Consider the following 18,353-nt stretch of genomic DNA (forward strand, 5'->3'; position numbering starts at 1 on the left):
GGGTGGAAGCATACGGACTACAATACTCCCATTTCTTGTCATCAATGACCCAAGCTTCTTGACCAAGATCCGCTGGAAAACCTCGTTATCAGCATCATGCCGACTGCGGTTGTCACAGGAGCCAACTCTGGCATCGCCCATGCTTTCGCCGACATCTTAGTCGACGAGGTTAGCCAGATCTTCGCCGGAGAAGGTGAGCCATTGCAAGAGCCCGAAATGACGCTCGGAGCAGGGATATACGGTGTATGCCGTCGATCGAGACACGGGTGAAGGCCTTCGGGCGCTGCAGGCGAAGAAGGCCCATACCGCCGAAGTCGACGTGACTTCCCCCGAGTCCATACAAAAGTTCAAGGACTCACTGGGTGACACTACTGTCGACCTCCTACTCAACATAGCAGGTGTGGCACCTTCAACTTCTGTCATGCTCTTGAAGAAGGGCCCAATCAGTAACCGAGCTGTGAAACAGGTGTCGCGGCTGCGAGCGAAGATGACAGCCTAACAACGAGTAATCTGCAAGTCTTCCAGCGGACATTTGCAGTCAACACTTTTGGGGTTTTCCTCCTGACACAGGCTCTTCTGCCAAACGTCGTGAAGTCTTCAAACCCCAAGATCGGAATCGTCTCGAGCCGTGTAGGCTCTATAGGCGACAACTCTACCGGCACGCATTATGCATACCGGAGCTCCAAAGCGGCCGTGAATTCCATCGGAAAGAGTCTGGCGGTCGAGTTGAAGGACAAAGGCGTCACGGTCATGCTCTTGCACCCTGGCTTTGTGAAGACGAATCTGCTGCCCACGGCGAAGATGCCTCCCGAGACTGTGATGCCAGACGAAGCGGCCAGAAAGCTGTGGGAGAACATTGTCAGTAAGAAAACCATCGAAGACACGGGCAAGTTCTGGCATCGTGAGGGCTACGAGCTGCCGTGGTGAGAGACATTGGCGATGAGAGCAAATACATACATACATGCTGTCGAAGCCCTGGAGGACACTTGGTCACTGCCGGGCTGTCACACACACTGTTACCCTCGATACTGGGAGACCATAGGGCCCATCATCACACAGATTAATGCCTTCCCATCGTGAGTACTCCGTACCTAGTTAGCCAAAGGAGCTAGGCGTGCGTCGTTAGCCACCACCATCTAGATCTATTCAGTATATCCCTTCCGCTCATCTATTGGCCGTGACCGTGCTTGATGTCTGACCGTTTTCAAGGCAAGTCTGAACATTGCGTGGTCTACTTTTAAGTGCTTTCCCGTGTGGACACTACTCCGCGATTGGTCCGGCAACCTAAGTATGCTTCTCCTTCTGCCCTCCCATGTACTCCGTAAGGAGACGAAGACCGTGGGGCAATGCTCAATCGCCGGTCGATACGGCGTCTCGGAGTACCTCGGCTTTAGCGGCCGCGCCACCGTCCTCCAAATATTACCCCTGTACATTCGTCTTAGAAATCAGAACCTCTTGGTCTAGTTCGACTTTATCACTTTCCGGTGGATTTAGAAAGTGTCTTTATATTGTTTTAGACGTCCGTAGAATCAGCTATCCTCTGCCGTGTCTGGCTTCCAGAGCTGTGCGCTCAACACAAGCATCTTTTCGTTCGCTAGGTAAAAGGGTCGACACCTCGTTCACTTGCCAGATATTTGGGGGATATTGTGAGCAGGGATTTACTGCCACCGTACTCTGAGACATTGCACGCCCAGCTTTTGCATCCAGCTATGGCAACGTCGAGCTCAACCAAGGCGGCGAACAATGGCGTCCCGAACTTACCGTACTTCACGCCCGCTCACGCCGCTGATCCTGGTGTCCCATTCACGCCATCCTCCGGTACACCGACGCTGTTCGCGCCGTTGAAGATCCGCTCAAAGACATTGAGGAATCGCATCATAGTGGCTCCAATGTGCCAGTACTCGACGGCTCCTTCCGGCCCAGACGCCGGGAAACTGACCGACTACCACATCGCGACGTTAGGGCACTATGCGCTGAAGGGAGCGGGACTCGTCTTCATCGAAGCCACTGGCGTCCAGCCGAATGGCCGGATCACCCCAAACTGCCCTGGCCTGTGGAGTGATGCGCAGACCGAGAGCGTCAAGAGGGTGTCAGACTTCATCAAGTCTCAGGGCGCACTTTCCGGTATGCAGCTCGCTCACGCTGGGCGAAAGTCGAGTACCATGCCGCCGTGGGTGGCAGCATCGTTCAAAAGAACGTCCCTGCGTGCAGAAAAAGACGTCGGCGGCTGGCCGGAGGACGTGGTCGGTCCGAGTGATGGCCCGGAGAACAGCTGGGATGGCAAAGGATTGGCTGCGGACGGGGGTTTCTGGCCTCCGAGACAGCTGACCGTGGAGGAGATCAAAGAAACTGTCGATGCGTTTGCACAGGCTGCCAGGCGGTCGGTGGAAGCCGGTATCGACGTGATCGAGATCCATGCCGCCCATGGCTATCTGATCCATCAGTTCCTCAGTCCCATCACGAACCGACGCACTGATCAATACGGCGGGAGCTTTGAAAACCGTACCCGCCTCCTCGTCGAAGTCGTCTGGGCGGTCCGGAAACAAATCCCCCAAGATATGCCTCTATTTCTGCGGGTGAGCTCGACGGAATGGATGGAGGAGACGGACTTGGCCAAGCAGTTTGGCAGTTGGGATGTGGAGAGTACGATAAGGTTGGCTCGAATGCTGCCTGGGTTGGGTGTGGACCTGTTGGATGTTAGTAGCGGCGGGAATCATCCTCAGCAGCGCATCAACATGTTTGCCTCGAAGGACTATCAAACCAAAATTGCACACCAGATCCGGCAAACGATGAAGGCCAACGGGTTGACTTTGTTCATTGGAGCGGTTGGGCTCATTACGGAGGCTGAACAGGCGAGGGATATTGTCGACGATCGAGGCTCGGACAAGAGTATTGGGGAGGAGGCCAACGCGGCAAAGGAGATGACGGATGCTAAGGGCGGCAAGGAGCCGATGGCGGATGTTATTCTGGTGGCGCGACAATTCATGAGGGAGCCCGAGTGGGTACTGAAGGTTGGGTGGAAACTGGGGGTTGATGTTGCCTGGCCCAGTCAGTTTTTGAGAGTGAGGTTCCCAAAGTTGTAGAGCGCGGCGCGGAGATACGAGGATAGATGTAGAACGATAGAGCGCAGAGCGGGGAGGCAAGATGGCGTTGCTCATGTCCATCACACAAGACTGCTGTGCTTATAGACGAAATGAACAATGTTGTGGTCGTCCTATGTACAGCACGCGGCGTTTACGATGGCGGGCGTGGCACTGTTTTAGTGGGCATCGGCTTCCCAAGACTTCAAGTCGGGGGAGTTGCTGTGGAATTCAACAAGACGGCCCTCGAGAGCACGTGGTTAAGCCCAAGTTACCAAGGTGCGTAGGGAACAATGAGGTGATTGATATTATTTTGAGCAGAAGCGGTAAGCGACCAGGTTGATTGGCGAGAGCTGAAAGGGTTTACGTCGATCGTCTGACCAAAAGTCATGCGTAAAGTTGATACCGAAATGACCGGCTATCATCCGTCAGACGAGCCTGTCTTGGCGAATCGAGCTTCAGTCTCCCGCCAGTCTCCCTTCACTCTTTCCTCCACCTCCCATCTCGCGTGTCAACGCCACACAATTATGCCATTCTGGTGACACCGGCACCTCCGTGAAGGGGTCCGAGTGCACTACTCGGCGGCGGACTTCCGAGATGTCATTGACAGTGTCACTCAAAGTGTGGGAAGTCTCAAAGCTGGGCCACGAAAGGTGTTGGTTCTCTCTATGCGGACAGGATAGCGACAGCGCATGTCAATCACAACAGCGAGCAAGTCAACCGTTTGCCCAAATCTGGCGTTGCGATGCCGCGCGGCCTCATCAGGAACTCGTCTCGGCGGGAGGCACTTTCAAGACAAGTTTTCGTCCATGGGAGCCGCAGCGGCTGCTCGACATTTAATGGTCTGTGGTAAGTCCCGAGACCTCGATCTCTAGGTGACCTGCTCGCTCGTCCAAACATTCCCATCCGGTGCTGCAATGACTTGCAAGATGCATCGTCTGATCTCGCGCTGGATATGTGGGTGTATTTACTTGCTATACTGGGTCTTCTCATGCTCGGAGGCAAAGAAATTAGTCAAACATGATGCCAGTTTCGTCCCAGGTATTGTCCTCCGAGTCACCATTGATACTATCAAGCTGGATTGTCAGCCTCGCCTCTCGACACTGATCAACGGCCAATATCCTGCACCGCCGATATACCTCAAACCTGAACAGACGACGTGGATTCGAGTCTACAATGATGCAGATGTGAACACAACGATGGTACGTTTGTTGGTCATTGCAGGTCGCTTGTTGCAAGATTCCTGCTGACGGGCGACGGTGGTAGCACTGGCATGGGCTATCATTGTCCGCTGCGCCATATGCTGATGGAACGCCACAAGCTTCGCAATGGCCTATCCCGCCCGGGCACTTCTTTGATTACGAACTTCACCCTAATGCCAGCGAGGCTGGGACGTCCTTTTATCATTCCCATGTTGGATTTCAGGCTATTACTGCATCGGGGCCTTTGATTGTGATGGACTATCACGCCCCACCTTTTGAATACGACGAAGAAATCATTCTCCAGATCGAAGACTTTTACCTCGAGGACGACCACACCATGGAATCATGGCTGACGGGCTCTCCCAACGTCTGGCCGGGAGACCCGACCGCGCTGATGATCAATGGCCACAGCGGACGAGGGCTGTACGCATCAGCTACCAACGGGGTTGACTCCTCGTGTGAACCATGGACAATGAATGTCTTGACCGGCAAGAGATATCGAGTCCGCGTCATTGGGGGCACTGCCCTATCCCTGGTACTGTTCGGCATCATTGATCACGACAATCTGACCATAATTGAGACCGACAATTCCTATGTCAATCCCGTCCAGACGTCATATATGCAAGTAGATACCGGGCAAAGATTCAGTTTTCTGTTGGATACTAAGGAGCAGAACGAGTTACAGCGATTGGAAGGCCACTCAAAGTTCTGGATTCAGTTTGCGACTCGCGAAGGCGCAAGTTCGGTCTACGCATACGCGATTCTCAAGTACTCCGACATCGATCTGACGCAGGGAGTGGACGCGGATGGTGCTTGTGATTATCCGACTGGAGCTTCTATGTGGTGCCCGGGTAGTCCTCCTTCAACCCCAGTCTTAGATTTACCCACAAATGTGACCGATTGGCTTGAGTACACTTTCAGGAATCCAGCCCTGCCTGGGTACGACAAGCCGCCGAACGACACAGAAGTGACCCGACGGATAATTATCAACACTGCGCAGGAGTTTGACAATGATTTGGGGACTACGGTAATGACAATGGGTCGCTTGTCTTGGTTCGACAGCTCTCCTCTCGGGCCATCGAATGAAACACCATATCTTGTCGAAATGCTCCAAAATGGCACTCTCAATGGCCATGTCCCAGACCTCCGAACCATAGATGCGAGTGGCGGCATAGATCCGTATTCCTTGACTTATCCTGCCTGGATTGGCGAAGTCCTCGAGATTGTATGGCAGAATGATGCATCGGTTCCTGGCGGGATCTGGGGACCCCACCCCCTGCACGCTCATGGTGGGCCCTACTGGGATATGGGATCTGGATCGGGGTCATGGTCAGCCGAAACGCACGCAGAACTATTGCGAAACCACTCCTTCAACGGGATGCCTTACCCTGGCTCCCGCCGCGACACAACCCTGCTCTACAAGTATGCGCTACAAGGTCAACCGGGGTTGACCAACGGATGGCGGGTCTGGCGTGTCCGCGTTACGGAGAAGAATGTTGGGGTCTGGATGATGCATTGCCATATCTTGCAGCATGTCATCATGGGCCAGTCGACCGTATGGGTATTTGGAACGCCAGATGAGATCAAATCGCATATACTGCCAGTCAACGGAAGCTTGAAAGGGTATTTCACTTACGGCGGCGATGTTGTTGGCAAGACCGGCGAGGAAGAGCGGAGGATTGCGCACTTTTTCGATGAGTAGTGGCGTCCTTCAAAGACCGGAACTTAAGACATCGTAAGGTGGACGACACTTCTGAACAGTCATTCAAGCTGACGTACAACAAGGCGAGCCACTGTGCGGGAGTGCCAGCTACTCTGATGGCTTCATGACATCTCGGTAAAGCTCTCGCAAAATTTTTGGCTCCTGTCCCTTCCATGACTCCGGCGGAGGGTGCTTTGACAATGTGCAGCTCGACCGACCGCGATCTACCACTGCAAGGCTGCTCAGACCCCAGATTGGACTTGAAGCATTGCAGAGGTCGAGATGGCGATGAGCACAACTGCCGAAGCCTCGGCGCCTGCGCCAAGACACTGCAAGGTGGATATTCCACACCAAGAGACGTACCGATGCTGCAAGAGGGGCTTGCTTGAGGCTTGTTGAGGCAACAATCCCCGTCTTTTTCCTACCTTGGCTGCATGATGCTATCCAATTGTCCTTACGCTTTCGAGTTGGCCAGTTGATCTCCCGCTCCGAACTCGAAGCGGATAGCTTCTTGTGGTAACGGCGTCTCCTTCCACAGGCTATCAGGTACCGATGTTACGCGACAATCAACTATTTATTTGCGCGCCTTGAAGCTGGCGCACGCTTCACATCACACGTGGTCGAAAGGCCAGGATCCCCCTTTGCCATTCGCTGAGACTTTTACCAAGGAACAGGTCGCAATCGTTGCCAGTACCGACGCGCCACCTGACGGTCGACCCCGGACAGCCAAGAGGTTGCGCCCGGTCAAGGCTTTCTCCCCCGCTCCCATTCGCCCAGCACCCTAGCCTTTCCACCGCCGCCCCAGATTCCAAGACAGACTTTGTGCTTGGCTTGCCTTTCACAGTCTTCCAGAAGCCTATCATGACGTCTGGGGAAATTCAACTTTCCCTGGCCACCTCCGCCTCTTCAGAGATCTCGTTCGCTAGGAGAGGCATCATGATGTCCCGGTCGCGCCAGCCGATGCACACCGGATCAGAGACCATGCAGAGAGCCACCGCACGGGATATAGGACCTGTGGGCGAGTCTACAACGTGTATCCCCGGGGTGTGGGGCAGGTGCAAGCTAGTTTCGCTGTCATGGAACGTCCTGCCTCTTCCATCATAAAGGAACCACGCGGCCGTTGTGACGTCTGGCCTCTACATATCCAAACCACTTCTCTGTCTTCCCTCGAAGTTTGAGCTCTCCCTTTCTTCCCATTAGCTCCTAAAAATGGCTGGCATTACAACCGCGACGTTGAAACCTGCGGCGTTCGATCACCTTGACCTCGATCCTACCAAGAGTGAATCCTCCGGAGACGAGGTCGATTGGACAGAGGCAGAGGAAACCGCCATAAGAAGGAAGATTGATCGACGCATTGTCCCTCTCGTCACCGTGCTATACCTCTTTTGTTTCCTCGACCGCGCCGTGAGTTCTCCCCACTCCGAATGAGTTTCCGTCCTTGACGGGGCTCTGTATTATTGCTCTCTCGAGAAGGCAACGGACTGATCAGGGGTTTGCAGAATATCGGAAATGCCAGAATTCAGGGCATGGCCACCGACCTCAACCTCGTCGGCTATCGCTTCAACTGGGCTCTTAGCGTCTTCTACATCATCTACCTACTTGTTGAGGTGCCCAGTAACATTCTCCTGAAACATGTCGGTCCCCGGTATTACATTCCCGGATTGGTATTCGGATTCGGATTCGTATCTATCTGCACGGCATTCGTGAAAAACTTCAACGAGCTGTGCGTGGCAAGAGCATTCCTGGGTGTTTTTGAAGGAGGCACCATGCCCGGAATTTCCTTCTTCCTCAGCACGTTCTACAAGCGACGAGAACTGTACTTCCGCATCGGCATTTTCATCTCAGCTGCATCGATCGCTGGAGCTTTTGGAGGTCTGTTTGCGACAGCCTTAGCGTAGGTGGAGTCTGAGTCTGATTTGAAGATAAGCCACTGACGACCGTGCAGCCGCATTCCGCGCTGGGGGACCGAGTCTACACCTATCCATACGTGAGTCCAAGTTTGCGCCCGGGCCAAACCTTCAGACGGCTAATCATGTGATGTAGCTGGAGGAATATCTTCTTCTTCGAAGGATTGTTGACATGCCTCCTTGCCGCTGGAGCTCCCGCACTGATGCCGTCAAACCCACTAACATGCAAGTTCCTCACCGAACGAGAGCGTCATATCGCCCATGAGCGCTTGATCCGGGAGCACCGAGCTGTAAGTCCGCCACGTGGACGCCCGAGAAGTGCTAACGAGAGTGATAGGACCCGATGGAGAAAGTCCAGTGGCATCACATCAAGGCCGCTATTTTCAACATCAACAACAACCTTGCAGCTTTCGGATTCTTCCTGATCAACATTACCGTACAAGGCCTGTCCATCTTCATGCCAACCATCTTGGCAGATCTCGGCTGGACCGCAACAAAGGCCCAACTGTACTCGGTGCCACCCTACGTGGCCGCTTGCCTGATCGCAATTTTGATCGCTTATATCAGCGACAAGACTCGTCGGCGTGGCATCTACCTCGCCTTGGCCACTTTCCTGCCCATCGCCGGCTTTTCGATCCTCAGATGGAGCACGAACTCCAATATCCGCTATATGGCTGTCTATTTCATCACAACGGGTGCCTTCCCTGGCGGGCCTGGATTCCTGTCATGGGGGATAAACAGTGAGTCAATGCCGTGAAAACTATATGGCAGCTGTTGCTAACGCCGAGCAGATTCTGCTGGCCCGGCGGTACGAGCCGTTGCCACTGCGTGGATTGTGTCGATTGGAACGCTAGGCGGAGTACTTGCTACGTGAGTGATCCAGGAAATTTGTCTCGGGCGCCGAAATCGCTGACCATAAGTAGATGGACATACCTCATTCGCGACGCCCCGCGGTACCCTATCGGTCACAGCATCAACCTTGGAGCTCAGGTCATTGTGCTTTGCGTCGCTACCTTTGGCATCGTATATAACATGCGTGAGAACAAGGTCAGAGATCAGGGTAAGAGAAATCACCGGCTGGATGGGTTGAACGACGCGGAGAAGCGAGACCTTGGCCACAAGCATCCGGACTTCAGGTACATCCCTTGAGCAGCACAGGAGGCAAGTTTGGCGGGAGAATGTAGTGAAGTCGCTGCTGAGAATGGCTGTCCGTGGCAGTAGCAGGCGACAGCAGCAATCTTTACCGTCTCAAATGCATACTGTGTATCTGTCGTTGTTGAACCTGTGGCGGGTGGCTTTGCTAGAAGCGTCCAGAAAGCCAAGCAAAGCTTCGGATATTCTTATCCGCACGCATGTGACGCGTCGGACTTCTTCGTCGCCAATCAGAGCGTAGCGTTTAAATCGTGCGTCATGGAAGAAGTGGCGCGCCGAGGTCGCCGCGAAGCTCTTTAATGCCTGCGCCGACATCTTTCATCTCTGCCTCATCGTCAACTCACAACAAGTTATTCACCTCGCACACAGTCGAAAGGGTATCGCCAACATGTCCTTCGTACTCAGGAGACCCTTTGCGGTCTCCTCAAACGCCTTCAAACAATTCAGCAAGCCATCCAGTGTCATCCGAGCGTTTCACTCATCAAGTCCGAAATCATCCAACTTCTTCAATCCTCGACCTCTCACATCCACCTCAAACGCACAGTCTCTTCTCAAATCACAAGCCCTGCGCAATGGCTTCAAGCGCGCCTATCAGACCCCTTCATATCAACCTGCGAACCCCGCGGCAAGCGGCAACCTGACGCAGCGGCTTGTAATGGGTGCTGCGCTGGTCGGCGGCACCATTCTCGCCACCAATCTGATCTTCAACCGCGAGACAAGAGAAGATGGCGGCATGCCTCCCTTCGAGCGAGATTACTTGAACCAGACATTCATGCACACGGGTCTGGGAGTCGGCATCATTGCGCTTGCTGCCCGGACGCTGCATCAGAGCGGATGGAGTTACAGGCTGATGGCGACAAACCCCTGGTTGGTCGTGGGATTGGGTCTCGCGGCTAGTTTTGGCACCATGTACGGCACGTTTTATACGCATCCAGACAAGTAAGTCGGGCATCGTCGCTATTTCCAGAATCGATGCTGACAGATTTGTAGCTACATCCAAAAGTACGCTCTCTGGACCGCCTTCAACGTCACCCAAGCCGCCATCCTCACTCCCTTGATGTTCATGTCACCAGCAATTCTGGCGCGTGCAGGTCTCTACACGGTCGGCATGATGGGTTCTATTGCCTTTATCGGCGCCACCGCCAAGCAAGAAAAGTACCTATACCTGGGCGGCCCTCTGCTCGCTGGCGTTGCCATCGTCGCCATCTCCGGCTTTGCCCCTTTGGTCCTCCCGGCGACTGCTGTGAGGACGTTGGCCTGGACTGAGAATATCTGGCTGTATGGTGGTCTCGCTGTATTTGGCGGGTTCACCTTGTACGATGTCCAGAAGATTCTTCACCATGCTAGGATGAGCGAGAGAGGGTTGGTGAGGAAAGATGTTGTCAACGAAAGTATTTCATTGGAACTGGACTTTTTGAACATCTTCATCCGGATGGTCCAGATTTTGTCGATGAGGCAGAACAACAGGAGATAAGAATCAGGCGAGAGTGCTTTCAAAGACGGGTAATGCCAAGAGCTGAAGAACCCGAGTGGCCGAGAAGCACTGGCAGGACCCGGTTCACACGTCTCTGGGAAGTGAGGAATCCTTATGTTCCAGAACGGACATGGGGGCATGTTGCTGAGTAGGGGCTCAGAGGAAATCAGCCAGAACACAGCAAGAAGCTGAAACATTTCAGGAGAAATGAAGATATATTTCCACTCCGCTCCTTGACCGGGTGAGCGTCTGATAGAGTGTGCCTATAACAAGAGCCAATGTTCCTGAAATTCGAGGACAGCGAATGTCGTCCCAGGAGTCATGGTTTATCGCATTGATTCAACAACTGAATACTGCTTCAGAACGTTTCGCGGCAAGACCTCACGCGTCTAGACAGGCCCGGTGTGGTTCAAGGCTGCCAGCGTGCGTAGAGTTTCCTGTCGTACGTGGTATGTCCCCAGAGATTGTTTTAATGCGACCCGTGTCGAGAATCAGATCTATGGTCGCGCCCCGAGTACAAAGTATTCATCATGCAACTTCCCGGAACGCGATGTTTCTTTCCTACTACACGTTCTTGATATGCATTTCCCCCTTGGACTGCGCGGTGCACACACATTATCCCGTATAGCTGTCCATCGCCGTGCTGGAACCGTAACCGAGCTCTGCTCCAAGGACTCGACCAGTTGAACATGCTAAAAAACTACGTACCTCGTACCTCCTCCGATCGCTTAGCCATAAGTCGTCGTCCAGTCAACCACTTGGGTCCTCTCCAACTTCAACTTAAGTCCTCTCCACCTTAGCCTTGAGGCCTCTTCCACTCGACTACATTCTTACCCCGTACATATCTACAGCACTCCCAAGCAGGCTCGAGTACTACGATAAAGCTGAATACCTACTGTAGAACACATCGTACCGTGTACCCAACAGAGCAGGGGCGAAGAACGCGTAGGGGTCCACGAAGTGCATGCATATGCATTTAGTCCATCTTCATGCTCGTTATGAGGCCACTCCAGTCCAGTAAAGTCACCGAACTTGCGGCACATTGCGTTGCTGTGTTGATCCCTGATGTCCGTTGATACCTCATCCCCACCCCTTGTTCACGGAAGTCAACCCGCCTATATGTCGACCGATGATTAGTCCGCCTCCTGGAGCTGGTGGAAAGGCCGAAGGTCGAAGGGCATGACGTCGATCATACCACACTACGACGTACCAGTAGTAGTTTGAATCTGGATACCCCCGGATGACGCCCGCAAAGCTCAGACGGGCCGCACGATATAAAACATATGGAAGGGTAGGGCGACGCGCACCATATCATTCAGGGAGGGGTAGCAGTGGCGCCGAATCAGGAAAACTGCGTCCTTGACCTGGCTGAATCTGGGCTGAGTCTGGAGGTCAGGTTTACTCGTACTGGGGCTGTGCATTTCCCGAAGATCAGCGATTGGATTCTTTGAAAGCTCGGCAGGCACTGGGCCGCTCTGATTCGCCAGTGGATCAGTTTCAGCGAATGTATGCAAGTGAGCAGTGCTTACCAACTGGCTCGGTGGTCGGATCGCTGGGTCGCCTGCAAGGGCTACGAGGACAAAAGGCGAGCAACGTCGCAAGGACATGCAATTTGTATTTCGGATCCAACTGACCGTGGGCAAACATTCACCTGCAACAGACAATGTACATTCCTGTCGTCTAAATTCGGTGCATAGCAAGAGGTTACAGTACGTACCTTTGTTGGTGAAGGCACAAACATCTTTGTTGCCGCACCTCTCCAGTCACCCCCAGCTCGCTCCTCAGCCTTGCGCCGTCCCGTCGCCGATCAGAACAACAAATCGAAGCGACAATGGCGGTACTCCTCTCCCCCGAGTTCCTTAGCGGCCTGCCATTCGGGGTCACTATGCTGGTCATGGCATTGCTCGGATATTGGCTCGACCGCAGAAGAAGAGCGGCACATCGCTCGCCGAGGCTGCCAATCCATGACCATCCGACTCGACCTATCGTCATACACTATCACAACTGGAACCACCCTCTCCCAATGTGGTGGACATCTCATCCGCATCCGCATCCGCAGATAGAGATGCCGCGCCGGCACCTGCTCGGTATGCCTTGATTGTGCTTTGTCATTGTCGTTGTTGATGCTCATGCTCATGCTGACCCGGTTGTCAGACCTTCCTCCCCATGCAACTCAGGGTCGAGTAATTGAGGTTGAGGACCAAGCAGAGCAGCCTGCGGATGTTGTGGTCAACCAAAGTGCATGACCATTGCCGGCAGCAAGTCGACCACATTGTCGGCACCTTGAAAGTGAGGTGCCCGGACTCGAGCAGGAACAACCCGACGTCGGGGACATGGCCTTCACCTCTCCCACCAAATGACAAGGCATGGCTGGCCGAAGACGATACGTGGTCTGACATGGCCGCATAGCCATGAGATGGATGACGATAGGAAGGAGAGAGGACAAGACCAGTGCAACTGCATTAGCTATACTGGAGGAAACTTAACTCTACTCAACAGGCGCCATGTGCTTGACGTTCGTTTCCCCTCATGATCGACCAACCCACGTGTACAGTGTAAACTCTAAGTCATCTTTGTTGAGGGTGGGATCTTGAGTGCTCAGTGTCGACGACAGTACTCACGCGGATGTGGCTGCCATCGTGGCTTAGGCGGTATAGGCTGATCACACGTAGCAGCGTCAGTGTCTCGCAGATTCCGAGGTACCATGTTAGTGGAACAAAGGAGAATGCAGAGGTGGAAGAGGGAAGAGGAATATAATTATCGCGGATCTTGGAACAAACTCAGAGCCTAAACCCCGCACATGTCACCCGGGGGAGCCGCGACCCGCGCAAGTACCCTTGTCGGCGTGCACTGGCGTGGGTAGGCAGGAGGGCAGCAGGGCATCTCGCCTAACTACTGGGGTGCCTACTGGGTAGGGAATCCCATCAGCTAAGGGGCTAGGTTAGAACCTCGGGTCGGAAGCTTAACTACCCAGTAGAAAAGTTTCCTGCACCTCACGCCGTCTGTGTGTGTGTGTGACCTTTATCGTGTCCTCGTCACTTTTCCCCATGTCGCTTTCTATTCATTGTCACCTTTCTATCCACCTGTCACTTTTCTATGCTCCAGCGTTGGGGAAAGGGCCATCTCTCATTTGGAGTGGTGTGGTGCACTCGCACGCGCAGCCGCACCTCTGCAACACAGGTCTTGTGCGATTGGACCATGCATGAACCGTTCAAAATCAATGCGGGCGTCGATCCAGCGTAGAGGGACCTCGTGTTTGAAGGCCCCGTACGGAGTTGAGCCAACACCATACGCCAATAAACGTGAAAGTGGGCGCTAAGAATATCGAAACGCAGAGAGCTCGAACTGAGTCTAAGTACTAGGGTCAGGCACTTATAGCTGGGTTCCTTCTACTGAGTAGAGCCACCGCCCAAGGAAGGTTTTCATCTCAATTCCTTCCCTCTTATACGGCCTAGAGGACGATACGAGACCATGTATATAAAGCTAGGTAAATTATCAGCACTTCATTTCGAGGTCACTCCAGGCGACCTCGAGTGCCGTGCAACCCTTTCTTACTAGCAAAATGTCCACCCGAAGCGTCCCCATCTCCCCAGAGCTCCTCAGCAACATCCTCTTCGGCATCGTCATGTTCATGGTTGGCATCTATGCTCTTGGGCAAACCCATCAAACTAGTCGAATCCGTCAAGGTACATTGCTCGTGCGGTCGTGAATAAGCGTCCTCGTTGACCGAAAGTGTAGAACTCGGGGTTGAGGTGCGCCATCACAACGTCGACGCATCCGACCAAGTCTGATGATCCACGGCGCCAATACTCGTACTACTGCATCGGTGTAAACATCAAAGGCATCCCAAAGGTATACCACGGGTTCAGGTGCTGATGAACGTCATTTTGTAAGCGCAGGAGAGGTGTCGCACTAGGCTCAAGAGTGGGAATTGGCTCGGTAGAGCGCGCAAGGGACATCAATCAGAACTCCATCCCTTCAGGAATGACAACATGTTTGCACCAAGATGCTCGATGACATATCCGCCTTCAAGTAAGACGAGGGCAGGTATACCCTTGAGCGCATGTCTCGTTGTCCTCGAGATCGTCTCGTAGTCTTCCGTGTGGATCTGGAAATGTCCCAACGGATCGGAATGGAACGTGTCGAACCCTAGGCTGACGATGAGAAATTCGGGCTTGGAATCCACCAGTTTCTTCAATCCGTAGTCGAGTTTCTCCATGTATACTTCGATTGAGCTGCCAACTTTAAGTGGGAGGTTGATGTTTGTGCCTTTAGCATCACCGCTGCCTGTTTCGTCGGCCGCGCCTGTGTAGTATGGCTGCTGGGATATTAGTAATTGTCTTAGCGTAGCGAAGTGTTCGTGGATGATGGTGTGGGGAAGTTTGAACCAAGAAAAACCACGTCGACCCACGGGGACTAGGATGAACCTACAAACTCATCTTCTCCATGAATGCTCACGTATAGGACCTTGGGGTCGGCGTAAAAGATCTCCTGTGTCCCATTGCCGTGATGGAAGTCGATGTCGAGAATGCCGACTCGTGCTTCCGGGTGCTCTGAACGCCACGTGCTGACAGCCACAGCGGCGTTGTTGATGTAGCAATAGCCACCCGCCCGCTGGCCATCGCAGTGATGTCCTGGAGGTCTGCACAGTGCTACCACCGTGTCAATGTCGTTGGGAATGTTGGCAAAACCAGTCAGCATGTCTGTCCCTTCACTGGCTAGATTCGCAGATGCGACGATGGCCTTGTAGCTATCTGACATGATGCCGCTGCTCATGTCGAAGGCATAGTACCCTGCACGCGCGAAGGGGTCTTTCGGTGGTCGCAGGGGCTTCCCGGTCGTGGTGGGGTAGACGAAGCACTCTGGCAGGACGTGGCCGTCTTCTTTGATCAGGCCAGCGGCTACCCATACCTGGAAAATATCGCGCAGGTGTCGCAAATAGGCCAGGGAATGGCTCGCTGAGGTGAGTTCCAGCAGCCGAGTTATTCGACGGTCGTCCTGAAGGCGCGCAGACTCAATCGTGCGAAGCTCGTGTTTGGAAGTGCGCAAAGCTTTCAGGATCGCTTCAAGTCGTGCCGGCGACTCGAGCGCGGGAATGAGCTTCGAGCCCAGGAGTTCGACGGTCTGATGGAGGAGAGTGTCAGGGTCCCACAGGATCACCAACATCTTCGACGAAGTTCGCTATGTGCGCGGCTCTCGGAAGCATGGCAGGAATGGCAGATCTAAAACGTGCGAATTACAGCCCCAGAGGAGTCTTGTCACCGCGACAAGTGCCGTCGGTATTGTCAGAATAAAGTGAGATTGACGATAAGATTTCACTGCCCGATTGTGCGGTTCGGCTGCTGATTTTCGGATAAACGGCGACTGCCGAACCTGCACGTGATGTCGCCAGGAGAGTCACTTGTCACTGCCCGGGGCCAGATCCTCAGTAGCTCGGTCCGTACATGCCGCCATACATTGAGCCCTGTGGCGGGACGGACGAGCGGTGATGCTGGGTCTCAATCGAGGGAACTGGCTGCATCTCGGAGTCTGTAGGGGTCAGACCCCGTTCAAAAGCGTCAAGGCGGAACAATGGAGAACTTACGGCCGTTCAGAACCTGCTCCAACATCGCATTCTTCTGTCGGAGCTTGCTGCAGGTGTCCTTCATACTCTGAAGAGACCTTTGCTTCGTCTTGTCAAAATTGTCAAGGAAGATCGCCATGCTGGCCATGAAGGCGCTGCCTAAAGACGCGGCGGTTAAATCCAGGAGCCGACGAAGGATGAGTCCACTTACTTGGTTGTACAAGATCTGCGGCTAGTCTTTCCGAAAATTCTTCGGCATGTGTTGATCGAGGCAGAGCATTGAGAGCGACGTTTTGAACAGCCCGTATGTACTGCTCCACCAGCGGCAAGACGTCTCTACCGAGTGAACCACTGTCGCTAAGAGGTGTCTCTGGAAACGAGGCCGACATTGGGGGCTGGCTTTGCACAGGGGCAGGTTCAGAAACAGGCATCATCGCCGGAGTGTCCGTGTCCACTATGTCAAATGTGATCATAGGATGATTTTCGAAACCTGCTTGATCCAGCGCATCAGGCCCTTGCTGCAACGTCAATCCACTGTCAAAAATCGCTTGCTCAGTCATAATACCCTCTGGTAGCATGCTCGGGTGCATCCCATATTGATTGAAGCCTGTTGGTATGGGCTGCATGATCGGTTCCTGCATGGGATATCCGAAGGATGAATCGGTGGAATTCCCCGAGAATGTCTGATTCGAGTTTGCAAGGCCCATGCCGTGCGATGCATGCAACGGGATCGGCCCGTGCACGAAAGTACTAAATTGAGTCTGTGCTGGTACGGTGTTGAATGGCGGTGAGCTATGGGGGTGACCTTGTTGGTACTGGCTGGGCATACCAACAGCAATACTTCGGTCGTCGGGGGCCTCGTATGCAACTGCTTGCTGATTTTGAAGAAAGTTGGGCTGCAGTGGTTCTGACATCTCCCGTGAACCTTGCATTCTGCTCGTGATAAGCCCTTCTCTGCTGGGTGTCCTTCGCATCTCTGAGCTCAGGTCGTTGAAGCTGAAGGCCGGATCCAAGGAGGATGCTGCCGAGGGATCCGAGAACTCTTGCTTGAACTGTGGGCGTGGTCGGTCGGCGAAGGAGGCCGATCTGGACCTTGATCTGGAGCGACTGACCTCTCGTCGAGCGAAGCGGCGAAGGTTGCGATCCTCGTGCGGCTGGAGATTCCCTCGTTCGTCCACGAGAGAGCGCGGCCGCCGACCAGGACGACTGACGTCGAGTACGGTCTTGCCAGATTGCGCAATTTGGGCCAGTCTCTCATCTCGGCCCGTGTACTTCGAAAAACCCCACTGCTTGATCTTGCGCTCCCATTGACGAGGCGTGGCGTTGAAGTCGTGGTGCTGTTTCATGTACTCGGCTGCTTCTTTGCGAGTCATGTTGCGGTCGATGTAACATATCCGGAAGTTCTCCTTCTGCTCCTCCCAGTCCTTGTCGTCATGATGGGTGTCTAGAGCTTGTGAGTCGTCGTCTGAAGCCATGGTCGGAGCGATAACCGAGACCGTCCTTGTGGTGTGGAACTGGATCGACCCTCCCAGCCTGATTGCGCGTCTCCCAGTCCACAAGGTTTTTCTCCCGGGACGACCTTGTTTACGTCGGTGAACTTCAGACGACGGAAGCTTGGGTTGCTACCGTTGCGAGCGAGACACAAATTCGATTGCACAACATGCGAATGCGTTGTGATTGACATGGACAGAGAGCGCTAACCATTACTCTAACCACGGCTTGTCTCGTGGTGGGGCTGCTACGCTGAGCGCCGTGTCGCCGCCTGGGGGTTGTTTTGGCCCCCGTCGGGCGCCCTGCGGCTGAATGATTGGGGACGGGTTCTTTGGGGAGGTTCGAGTTCCGGGCGCGATCCAGGCCTGGGGGCGCCGAATCACACCTGGCCAACCAAAACCCTTTGGGCACGCAGGGCTGTTGAGGCGCCGAGTAGGAAGTGTGGCTTGAGATTGTGATCGATTGAAGTGCGTCCAGGACTTGGATGCTTCCCCCTATTTCTGCGCTTTTACTTTTACGGCTTCGGCTTCTTTTCAAGGCCTAAATACGCGCCCGTTTCCTCTTGCATCTTGCCTTCATCTTGCCTTCATCTTGCCCTGACCGTCCCTCATCATCCAACCACTGTTCAATGAGTCGGCTAACAAGGCAGCTTTTGCCTAGCACTCTTTTCTATCTACAAGCAACCCGTGCCTACTTCCACCGACCTCCGATCATGATGCCGCATTAGTGTACTTGACCGACTTGACCGGGGTCTTCAAGATTCTTCTGGCGTCCCAAATCCT

General features: G+C 53.9%; 7 protein-coding genes across 7 annotated transcripts; 5 read left to right on the plus strand and 2 right to left on the minus strand.

Annotated features, from left to right (window-relative positions):
- Positions 1-96: 96 nt before the first annotated feature.
- On the plus strand, positions 97-927 carry G647_09827 (uncharacterized protein; the record flags this gene model as incomplete). Its single annotated transcript, XM_008725820.1, has 3 exons — positions 97-168; positions 233-398; positions 467-927. 3 exons carry the CDS (start codon positions 97-99, stop codon positions 925-927), a joined length of 699 nt encoding a protein of 232 aa, XP_008724042.1.
- A 782-nt stretch (positions 928-1,709) lies between these two features.
- Positions 1,710-3,083, plus strand: G647_09828 (uncharacterized protein; the record flags this gene model as incomplete). The annotated part of the gene is made up of 1 exon (XM_008725821.1): positions 1,710-3,083. The coding sequence occupies one exon, from the start codon at positions 1,710-1,712 to the stop codon at positions 3,081-3,083; it is 1,374 nt and encodes a 457-aa protein (XP_008724043.1).
- Positions 3,084-4,009: 926 nt separating this feature from the next.
- Positions 4,010-5,984, plus strand: G647_09829 (L-ascorbate oxidase; the record flags this gene model as incomplete). The annotated part of the gene is made up of 2 exons (XM_008725822.1): positions 4,010-4,282; positions 4,347-5,984. 2 exons carry the CDS (start codon positions 4,010-4,012, stop codon positions 5,982-5,984), a joined length of 1,911 nt encoding a protein of 636 aa, XP_008724044.1.
- Positions 5,985-7,193: 1,209 nt separating this feature from the next.
- On the plus strand, positions 7,194-9,040 carry G647_09830 (uncharacterized protein; the record flags this gene model as incomplete). Its single annotated transcript, XM_008725823.1, has 7 exons — positions 7,194-7,388; positions 7,484-7,878; positions 7,930-7,971; positions 8,028-8,181; positions 8,229-8,631; positions 8,683-8,761; positions 8,815-9,040. The coding sequence occupies 7 exons, from the start codon at positions 7,194-7,196 to the stop codon at positions 9,038-9,040; spliced, it is 1,494 nt and encodes a 497-aa protein (XP_008724045.1).
- A 391-nt stretch (positions 9,041-9,431) lies between these two features.
- Positions 9,432-10,517, plus strand: G647_09831 (uncharacterized protein; the record flags this gene model as incomplete). Its single annotated transcript, XM_008725824.1, has 2 exons — positions 9,432-9,982; positions 10,034-10,517. The coding sequence occupies 2 exons, from the start codon at positions 9,432-9,434 to the stop codon at positions 10,515-10,517; spliced, it is 1,035 nt and encodes a 344-aa protein (XP_008724046.1).
- Positions 10,518-14,475: 3,958 nt separating this feature from the next.
- G647_09832 (uncharacterized protein) lies at positions 14,476-15,683 on the minus strand (the record flags this gene model as incomplete). Its single annotated transcript, XM_008725825.1, has 2 exons — positions 14,476-14,835; positions 14,949-15,683. 2 exons carry the CDS (start codon positions 15,681-15,683, stop codon positions 14,476-14,478), a joined length of 1,095 nt encoding a protein of 364 aa, XP_008724047.1.
- A 392-nt stretch (positions 15,684-16,075) lies between these two features.
- On the minus strand, positions 16,076-17,555 carry G647_09833 (uncharacterized protein; the record flags this gene model as incomplete). The annotated part of the gene is made up of 2 exons (XM_008725826.1): positions 16,076-16,239; positions 16,292-17,555. 2 exons carry the CDS (start codon positions 17,553-17,555, stop codon positions 16,076-16,078), a joined length of 1,428 nt encoding a protein of 475 aa, XP_008724048.1.
- Positions 17,556-18,353: the final 798 nt, after the last annotated feature.

The sequence above is a fragment of the Cladophialophora carrionii genome (genome assembly GCF_000365165.1).
Source record: "Cladophialophora carrionii CBS 160.54 unplaced genomic scaffold supercont1.11, whole genome shotgun sequence".
Lineage (NCBI taxonomy): Eukaryota > Fungi > Ascomycota > Eurotiomycetes > Chaetothyriales > Herpotrichiellaceae > Cladophialophora > Cladophialophora carrionii.